This window comes from Microtus ochrogaster, chromosome 8 (assembly GCF_000317375.1).
Source record: "Microtus ochrogaster isolate Prairie Vole_2 chromosome 8, MicOch1.0, whole genome shotgun sequence".
NCBI classification, from domain to species: domain Eukaryota; kingdom Metazoa; phylum Chordata; class Mammalia; order Rodentia; family Cricetidae; genus Microtus; species Microtus ochrogaster.
The window spans coordinates 38,150,736-38,161,017 of NC_022015.1; the positions used below are offsets into that span (position 1 = coordinate 38,150,736).

At 42.7% G+C, this 10,282-nt stretch overlaps 1 protein-coding gene across 9 annotated transcripts in view; it reads right to left on the reverse strand.

The window, feature by feature from the left end:
- Ppp6r3 (protein phosphatase 6 regulatory subunit 3) overlaps positions 1-10,282 on the reverse strand; it is a 136,310-nt gene that overhangs the window by 17,165 nt on the left and 108,863 nt on the right. For 5 of the 9 annotated variants that reach the window (XM_005351621.2, XM_026781672.1, XM_005351620.2 and 2 more), the window contains 4 exons: positions 6,437-6,534; positions 4,653-4,707; positions 3,739-3,869; positions 738-859 (listed from right to left, as the gene is read on the reverse strand). In XM_005351621.2, the coding sequence (XP_005351678.1) occupies positions 738-859; positions 3,739-3,869; positions 4,653-4,707; positions 6,437-6,534 (406 nt within the window). The remainder of the gene's footprint in view (positions 1-737; positions 860-3,738; positions 3,870-4,652; positions 4,708-6,436; positions 6,535-10,282) is intronic. The other 4 variants (XM_013347871.2, XM_026781673.1, XM_026781671.1 and 1 more) reach the window with 1 other exon arrangement.

Genomic DNA, 10,282 nt, shown 5'->3' on the forward strand with positions numbered 1-10,282 from the left:
TGAGCCACCATGTGGTTGCTGGGAATTGAACTCAGGACCTTTGGAAGAGCAGGCAATGCTCTTAACCACTGAGCCATCTCTCCAGCCCCTGTCTCTGTTATTTTTAAACACACACACAGACACATTTTTAATTATGTGTGTGCAGGGTGTCTTTGTGTATAGGTGCCCATGGCAGGCAGAAGCAAGCATCAGATCCCGTGGAGTTTGAGGCAGTTGTGAATGACCTGAAGTCAGCACTGCGAACTGAACTCAGGTCCTTGACAATGGCAGCATGTGCTCACAATCACTGAGCCACCTCTCCAGCCCCAGTCTGTGGCTTTTCCACTGCTGCTACAGTATCAAGCCCTGGAACTGGGGGGGGGGAGGAGGAGACGGACATGTTCTCTAGCTAGACTTGTGAAGATGATGTTCAATCATCCCCAAGTATATATAACTTGTCCTGCCCTAGCCCTAGGAAAGACTCTAGAAATACAAGCCTGTAATTAAACCTCATCTGTGCTTCAGAGGCCATCTCAAATGCCACAGGCCATTCTTTTGCCAATTTTCAAAGACAGGCCATTTCTCTCCACACATCCCCTATTTTTTGTTTTGTTTTGGTTTTTGAGATAGGAATTCTCTATAGTTTTAGCTGTCCTGGAAATAACTCACTCTGTAGAGCAGTAGGGCCTCAAACTCACAGATATAAAACCAGGCAATTTCAAGCACTAGAACTAACTCAAAAGGTCAGGGTGACTCACGCTCGTTCAGGTCCACCTCCATCTTGTCCTCTGTGTTTGCACTGCTGGACTCAAACAGGTCTTGTTTGGCCCCGTCTTCTTCTTCCGAGTCTGTACTTTCTTCGCTGTCTGTACTGCCGGAGCTACAAAACAACACTGCAATATTTAAGCTATTTAATCAGCGACCAGCCATGTCCAAGAAAACATTAAAAGGGTTCCTCTTTGTAGCCCTGGCTGGCCTCGAACTTAAGAGGTCCACCTGCTTCTGCCTCCTGAGTGCTGGGATCTTATCTTCTCATCATCTTCTATATACTATCTTAGGATGCTGTAAAAAAAATTTTTTTAATTGGGAAAAAAAGATGTCCGAGTTCCTGATGTGACATCTTACAGGCAACGTATTCCCCACCAGTTGTGGCAGTGCATGTATTCTTTCCCAGCATATGTGAAGCTGAGGCAAGAAGTTGCTTTTGGTCATGGTATTTTATCACAGCAACAGAAACCCAACTAAACAGAAATTGTACCAGAGAATGGAATACTGCTGTGACATACCTCACCATATTTTGAAGAGAATTACAGAAGGATTTTAGAACATTGAGCTGGAAAAGTTGTTGAGTGCTAGGGTTTAATGGGCTATTGTGTGTGAGTCTGAAAGAATGTTGAGAGCAATGCAGAATGATGGAGGCCTGGCCTATGAAGCCTGAGAAGTAAGCAAAGACTATATCTGGGGCATTCGATATTTTGTATTAAAAATCAGTAAATCAGTGGTTTTGGTCAACTGGGGCTCAAGAACTGGCTTTGAATAAGAAAAGACCAGAACCACTAAAGTGAAACCTTTGCTTTGCTGGGACAATTAATATGAATCCAACATAACGGAATCAAAATCTTCTGGGAAGTTCTTCTGTATGGATTTAAGAACCAACTTGTAAACAGTTATGAAAAACCACCTCTCAGGATTCTGTAGAATGCTGTGTGGATCTCATGGAAGCACGTGGGGAACTAGAGCTGACTAATGGTTATCTCCAGCTCATCAACACTCATAGGTTTTTGAGTCCAGTGTGCCAGCCTTTAGAACTGTGTATCTTACCTTTTACAGTATTATGAATAGCATCATTTAGTAACTTCAACAGTTCCAGTAGAGAAGATATAATTATACTGATCATGAGCAGAGAGACTTTGCTAAATGAATTTGAACTTTCCTATACCCAAGAAAACTTTCTGACTCCCCAAGCCTTGGTCTTATACCGGAGTGCTAACAGGCCTGCCTGACAAGAAGTTTTAGGATAGAAACTTAAGCCTAACAAATACAGCACCGTTCATACTATATGCTCCCCAACCTTTTCCTTAATTATGGTTCTTTGTATCATTCAAAGATCATTTAGGTTGTCATTGGCACATAAGCTGTTCATTATCTCTTATTTCAGTCTTTTGATTGTCTGTCTAACCTCTACTGACATCAACACTCATTCCTGCCATAGTTTATACCTTTTCTTGCGCATTGGGAACTTATGAACAATGAACTTCTCAAAGAGAAATTTCTAGATTCCTCTGTTGCTTTTGTTGTAGTTCAGATTCTACTTTAATCTTTATACTAGATTACTTGGCTTTAATTTGCTCATTTTCTATTTTCTTAGTGTATAAACCAAGGCCACTGATGTGAGATACTTTTAATTTAATATAGCCAATTGTTTCCCGCATTCTGCTATACTGGCATTTTATTTTCCTTCAATTTGAAAAACCATGAAGGCTCCTCACCCACCTTCCAGTTTCATTATGTATCCGAGGGCTGGCCTTGAGCTCACTACAATTTTGCACTAGTTCCCAAGTGTTAAGGTAACAGGCATGTGCCTCCATATCCAGTTCCTACAGACAATTTAACTCTTCTATCAGAAGCTTTCAGAATTTTCTCAGACTTGCTTTTATGGTCTGGATGTGGTCTTTTGTTGTGTTCTTTTCCTTGCAGAATATCTATTTTATAAAGGTGCAAGTAGTACATGCTGGAAGATGGTGCGGTTCAAGCAGTCTACTTAGCAGGCATGAATTTTGTCTAAGAGGGGTGCTGAATGATCTGCCTGCAATCAATTTGTTCACCATGCTTTGCATTTGCAGTTCTATCCATTTTTGTCTGTTTAATTTGAAACTGTGTCATTTGGTAAAAAAGCAGTTTAAGACTGTTATGTCCTCTTAATGAACTGACCTCCTTGACTTTTTGGAGGAGGGAAGGAAGAAGGCAGAGAGCAAGCACATGTGTGTATGCATGCATTCTTGTGTGTAGAGAACAGAGGCTGACGTAGGGGTCTCAGCAGTTCACTTTATTTTTTAAAAAGAATTTTCTCACTGAACTCAGAGAAGGTGGCTGATTGGCTAAACATTACTTGTTGGACAGAGATGGTTCAGTGGGTAAAAGTGCTGTGTGTCAAGCCTGATAAACGGAATCTGATCCCAGGACCCAAACACTCAAAGGAAAAAACTGGATCCTGAAAGATGCCTCCGACTTGTACCCATGCATGTGCTAAGGAATACATGTGTAAGCACACACGTGCACAACCTAAAGACATAGATTAAATAAAAGTTCTTCACTAGCTACCTGCAAAGGAGACCAGAGTTAAAAGGAGGGGGGCACAGAGTCACAGTGCATGCTTCCTACGTAAAGAGATTTTTAGGATAGCTTTACCTGCCATGTTCTTGGAAAGACAGAGGCGGGCTGGCCCATCCTCTTGTTATTTTTTGCTTGTCTATTTACTTAATGTATATGTGTATTTTGTTTGCATGTATTTCTGGGCCAAAAGAGGCCAGAGAGGGCAATGGATCCCTTGGAACTGGAGTTATAGGTGGCTATGAGCTGTCATATGGGTCCTGGGAATCGAACTGATGTCGTCTGTGCTCTTAACCACCACTGGGTCATCTTCTCCAGTGGTCTGTCCAAATGAGCATTTCTCTGGACGAAACAAAGCACTGGCCTTGGGTTCAGCTTACATTGGTGGCGCCATGTGCAAATCTCTTGCTGTGAGACGCTATGGCTCACCTGGACCTCCTCTGGGATTCTGGAGTAAACGCAATGTGTTTCTCTTCCCAGATATCTTCCTCATCAGAGCCACCATCGTCAAACTGCTGTATCCGTTCTTTACAACATGCTTCAAACAGGGCAATATTTCCCTACAGAAAAAAAAGGTAAGCAAAAGAGAAAATACAACTAAAATTAGAACTACTAAAGCCAGAACTGTTTTCTCTCCCAAATCACCAGTGAAAACTGTTTTTTTTTTCCATTTGCTTTTTGCAAAAAGGTGCCACCACATATAACCAAATAAAGCATAAAAATAAAATGCTAGCTTCTATGTAAATAATATAAAAATTCCCAAAGACTGGATTTTAAACTGCATGTAAAAGGTCTGGATACACTCTCCTCTTGAGTTTTCTTATATCTCACGAGCTAACCCATTTCATTCTGAGCTTCCTTTTTGCTCCAGAGGTAAGTCTTCAATATGACCAACAAGGAAAAGGCCTGGATCCCTCCCGCCTGCTGCTACCAGCCCAGGAAGCCATGAGGAGCTGCTGCAACCTGAGGGGTTGTTTCACAGCAGATAAAAGTACTTTCTCATGATACTCAACCTAAAAATCAAGACAGCACCATTAAAATGCCACAAATGTCCTATCTATAGAGAAACCTGGCAGAGACTGATATTGATCCAATCTAAGTTCTTTTCTTACAAAAGAGACAGGAAACCAAGGTCAAATGTCTATGGTGCAATCACAAGTAACCAGGGTCCCATTAGCTTAGTCACAGGTTATAAATTACTGCTTGCAGGTTCAGGCAGACACCATGACCAGGTGACACTTTAACACACCTGGGATGTAGGATCCCAGAGTACAAAGGGGCCTTAGCACAGGGCAAACAGTCAGTGCAGCACATCCCTTACAACAGGAAACTTTCATACTTACACTTTCATTTGTATTGAGAGTAAAGTTGATGTCTGACACTCGATCAAAAGAAACACTGTAAAGAAAGTATAAGAATTGCTAATCACCCATAGGTGGCTATAAACAATGCTCTGAAACTCTCAGAATTTGAAGTACTTAAATTATCATTGTAGTCCCCATCAGTAATAAGCCCACCTACCTTGTTGTATTCAACTGTGCCCTCCCTGGTACTAATGAATGGATACAGAGGACAGCTGGGATGGGAGCCTGTTGAGATGAGGCTGTGAGCTCCCTGACAGCCTTTCTACAATGTATTTCTATCTTCTGTGCCAATTATGGTTCCAGGGATCATACCAAGAAAACCAAGAAAAAAAAATTCCTAATAACCATGCCCAAACACTAAAAAGCACAAAAACACTGTCATACATGAAACATAGGGCAATCCTGTCATCGTGCCTCCATGACAGTGAGGGGTAAATGCAGTCATAATGAGCTACATGACTGTCAGCGGTGGGACAATGTCATCAATCTTCAAAGCTCAGTTCTAACCAGTCACCAGCCCAAGCACCGTATTCTGAAAGAGAATGCCAATTCTCAACCAGTAACACTTAGAAGAGTCCAGATGGGAAAATCCAAGATGTCGAGCAGGGATGGGGTGAGGATAGAGAGAGAGAGAGAGAGAGAGAGAGAGAGAGAGAGAGAGAGAGAGAGAGAGAGAGAAGAGAGAGAGAGCATGCTACCACGACTCTGCAATAGATTGCTAACATGGCAAATGTATAAATGCCTTATGCCGTGTTTGTTCTTGTTCATTCTGGACAGAAATCAGTCAATGTGGAGGGCAGCTGGATGCCTCAATGCCTGCTGTTTGCAGTAGAGCCTCTGCTCCACAGTGCCAGAAGTGTGCTGTCAAAAGACTTTAGCTTCCCAGACTGCAAACTCAAAAAAAAAAAAAGCCTATAATGGTTAAAGTCCAACAATTATTGCAAACTACTATTACGTGTCACAGTGGACTCAGTGAGAGTCACTGCCTGAGATCTAATCACAGTGGCTTAAATTTTTCCTTCACCCCTGTTCTCAATAACCCATGATCCTCATGTTGGGATGTGTTCTTCCCATGCTAGATGCTGGCTCTCAGTTCTGCCAATTTCCTGTACATTTCCATCCACTGCTTTGCCACAGTTTCTAATTCCCTCTCTGCCTTTGACCCTGAACACAAAACAATGGTTAGAGTGCTTTGCTCTTGGAAAATAACCCAAACATCCTTACAGGGACTCTCCCAGAGCAGAAAGCATATGTAAGCAGGGTTGATCTACTGCCCTGGTCATCTGCTGGAATGCAGTACTCAACAATAAACTATACAATGAGTGATACCTGTGAGCAGATAGCAAACATGGGACGGAATTACTGAATTACTTGCAGTAATGTCATTGCATATGCTAAAAAGAGCAGAACAGTGGCTGGGGTCTTTATAAAAAGGGTAAGTGGAGGGCAAGGGGAGGCACCTATGGTACCAGATGCTTAGAAAGCTGAGGCAGGAAGATGCTTGAGCTCACAGCTTCAACACCAGTAAGGGGCAAAGCAGTAAGACTCATCTCAAAAACAAAGATCACTTGCCCCTGACTCTGCAGGGTTCCTTGGAGTGTGTCCCTTAGCTGTTGAACTAATTACCCAGGTACAAAATTGTATGCTGCAAATAAACAGGGTGGACCTCCCAACTCAGGGATTTATAAAATCCAATAAGTCAGGAGATTGGCAGCACTTCACAAAAAGCTTGTGTCACCAAGGAAACAGGAGAATATACTCACTTGCCAATGTCGTCTTGATCTGCAAACTTCTCATCGTTGAAGCCAAACTGGTCAATAAAATTGGACGTCATTTGTTGCATCTGATAATCAGAAAAGGCCTGGCAATCCCAGGACCAGTGACAGTGACATCATGATTCTAATGACATTCTATACATTATTTGCCCATTTGTGTTCCAGAAACCACTTTAATTCACACAGCCATGTGGCTTTAAAAGTTGGTGTGTTTTTCTTTAAAAAAAAGAAAAATCAAATAATTTCAGACACATTTTACCCCAAAAGGGGGAATTTTGAAATGTGATACACAAATTGCTCCATTACACATCATAAAGAAATACTTAAGTGATCTTACTAAAAAGTGACTATTATAAATAAATAGTCTCTGGACAGATAACAGATAACTGGGTAACCTTAGTGTGAAGAGTTGAGAGACACGTAAGTCTGAAATTATCAGAAGTACCATCATCTCCAAACACAGCCAACAGCACCCTAAACTATAACACACCACCCACAACTTCCCACCCTCCCCTGGTCTCCACCATATCCCCACTCCCATCCACCATAGCAAAAACAGCATCAAAGGAAGAAAGACTGATGGACATAATCACGACCCTACAAATGAAATGCTGGTCTAAGTCTTGGAGGCTGGGGACAGTCTGAGATAAGGAACACTTACTTCTTCTATACAACCTACCTGAGAAATGGGGCAAGAAGTTTTAACCTCATTAGAAATTGTTCAGAAAAGCCTGGAATACTGCAAGGTCTACAGAAGAGGCAATTCTATTCCATCAGGCTCAGGTGAGTCTTCCCAATTGGAAAATGGGGGAATCTTATACTGGGGCCCAATCCAAGTGCTGAAAGTCTACTGACGACATCAGGAAACATGCCCTCGCTACACAAAGACACCAAGTGCAGCCTCACCTCCTCCCTCTCATCCAGACAATGAATACAGGACCACAGGGTCACCCTATGAGTACCACATGTGGTCAAGGACAGAACCAGAAGTGGGACCCATGTAACAGCACAGACGGTTTTTGAGGCGACTGGCTGCAAAGGAACAATTGATTGATTTCTCTTTGGTTCTTTACCTCAGCAGAGCCCACAGACCTCACCCTCCACTGCACAAATACATCTGTCATTCATCTTGATCACACTAACTCTTATAGCAGGGAATTATGGCATGGATAATCCAAATTGTATGTAATTTAAAAGTAAACATCATGTTTGGCTTTGGAAGTAATATTTTGCTCAGGTGTGAAAACAAAACAAAAACAAGGAAAACCTAACCAACCTAAGACTCACTTTCCTCTCAAGCAAGACAATACCCTCCCCAATCAGGCTCCTAGAGATGGGATGACATGAGTTCGTGGGTGTATGGGGACAGTGAGCAGCTGGCTATGAGGCAGGCATTCACAGTGTACCCAAAAGAGGTGGTGTGGCAGGACTGTACTGGGTAAGGTCTGGAGAGCAGCTGAAGTAGTCACAGGAAGTTGATTAGAGCAGAAGAAAAGGAAAAAGTTCTAAAGCTCTGGGGAACAAAGTAAAATGGGACAGGCAGCCTTCACAGTCACATTAGCAAAAGAAAACCAGGTCCTCTGACTTGGAGCCTCATTGCTTATGAGGCAAAACAGATGCTTGATACTTCCCAGGTGTATAAAGGACCCATGGGTCATCTGCTGAGCAAACAACATAAGATGGGCTATAGATTTATCTAGACTAGAATTTCAGAGCAAGGCAAGGGTCCCTCCTAGATGCTCTGTTTAATGTATTTATTGGCTTTCTTCAAACTCTTCATGCCACTTGTAATACAATTCTTTTGGATATAACTGAGAAGAAATGTTCCTTGAAGTTCAACACTTCACCAGTAAATATACAACAGCAAATACACTGCAAATGTATGTATATATACAGATACATTCACATGTACCCACATGTACTTTCTACTTGTCAATCCTATGCACCTAGACAGAGCTATGGCAACTGACAGAAGACGGGATCAGAGACTTCTCTGTTCTCGGTCTAGCACAGCTTCTGAGAAAAGAAAAGGACTTCCTGTCTGTATTGGCTTTCTACACTACTGCTATAGAAGCCAACAAGGCCAACATGCAAGAGTGTTAAAAATTTACATGTCCCAGCCTGGAAAGCAACACACATGGCTATAATAACATTAAGGAGTACTGTCAAGTACTGCCATCCTGGAGAGGGTGGGGACAGATCTCTAACAGTACTGCCATCCTGAGCGCTGAAACTGCTCTGAACTGAGTCTGACTTATCCCAAGCCTGCATGTGATGTGGGGTGCTAGAGGTGTCAGTTTACTTCTGACACCTGTCCATCCAGTACAGGGGAAGAGCTTGTTTCCTCCTCACCTCCCTCTGGGAAGCAAAGTTGGGGCACACTAGGAACCCAGAAAGTACTAGAGCAAAACAAAACTGACAGGCACACACATTACAAGACACTGGCTCACTGCTCAGGCCCACATCTGTGACGGGGTACCTTGTAAATGACTGTCCTGCATTCTGCACACTTAGGGGCTCTGAGAAGGATGCCCAACTTTAAACAGGAAAGAGAAATTTAGCAACCTGTTATCTACAGATAGACATTCTGCCAACAGTGGAGACTATGACAGTGCTGTTGCTTTTGTTTTTGTTTTGTTTTTTTTTTCAGAGACAGGGTTTCTCTGTGGTTTTGGAGCCTGTCCTGGAACTAGCTCTTGTAGACCAGGCTGGTCTCGAACTCACAGAGATCCGCCTGCCTCTGCCTCCCGAGTGCTGGGATTAAAGGCGTGCGCCACCGCTGCCCTGCGACAGTGCTGTTGTTAGGTTAACCTAGACCCTCTTTCTCCAGAAACACACATATCAGATTAATTTCAAAACAGTTCATGATTGGTTCATAATTTAAGTATGCAAAAAAGAGCCACTGCAAGCATGTCAATCAGAGTAACCAACGATTACTTCCTATATAGAGAGGTTATAGGCAAGGAATAGAGCCCCTAAGCTGAGGGTCCTGGCCAGGGCTATGTCAGGAAACCCCAGTTTTATAACTGAACTGAATGAGAAAACATCCCAAAACAGACATGGCTCTAGAACCAGGTATTAAAATAAATGAGACAACCCACTTTCTACATGCCTAGAAAAAACGTCTAGATTGGATCCGTACTGTAAGTTTAGGCATATGCAAAGTCTTCAGTTTGATTTAGAGTAGTGAGAGGATATGTATAACAAAGTTTATCAACATAGTTAGGAAGATATTCAAAGCATCCTTTTTCTCTTTATGTATTTTTAAAATTATTTAGTGTGTGTGCATGTGGAGGTCAAAGTTCTCTGACTCGTCAGTTCAGTTCTCTCCTTCCACCATGTGGGTTCTGGGGATCAAACTCAGCTCTGCAGACTTAGCAGCATCTCAATGGCTGAGCCACCTCACAGGCCCAGGCATCTTTTTCTTTTCTTTTTTTTTGGTTTTTCGAGACAGGGTTTCTCTATGGCTTTGGAGTCTGTCCTGGAACTAGCTCTTGTAGACTAGGCTGGTCTCGAACTCACAGAGATCCACCTGCCTCTGCCTCCCAAGTGCTGGGATTAAAGGCGTGCGCCACCACCGCCCGGTTAGGCATCTTTTTCTTAATACTCAACAGGTACAAACCACCTTCATAGGTCTCAACTGATCCTCTAGGCTTTGTTCTAGAGTTATAGCAATACATCTGGGCTCATGCCTGGTCAAACTGATTGTCTGAATATTCTATGGTATAAGTGGGACAGTACTGGGCACTGACAACAACACAAAGCTGCTTGTAGCACAGTTTGTTGTGCTGGGCTCCTAGGTAGTCAGAGCTTCTTAAAAAAGCAAGATGTGGC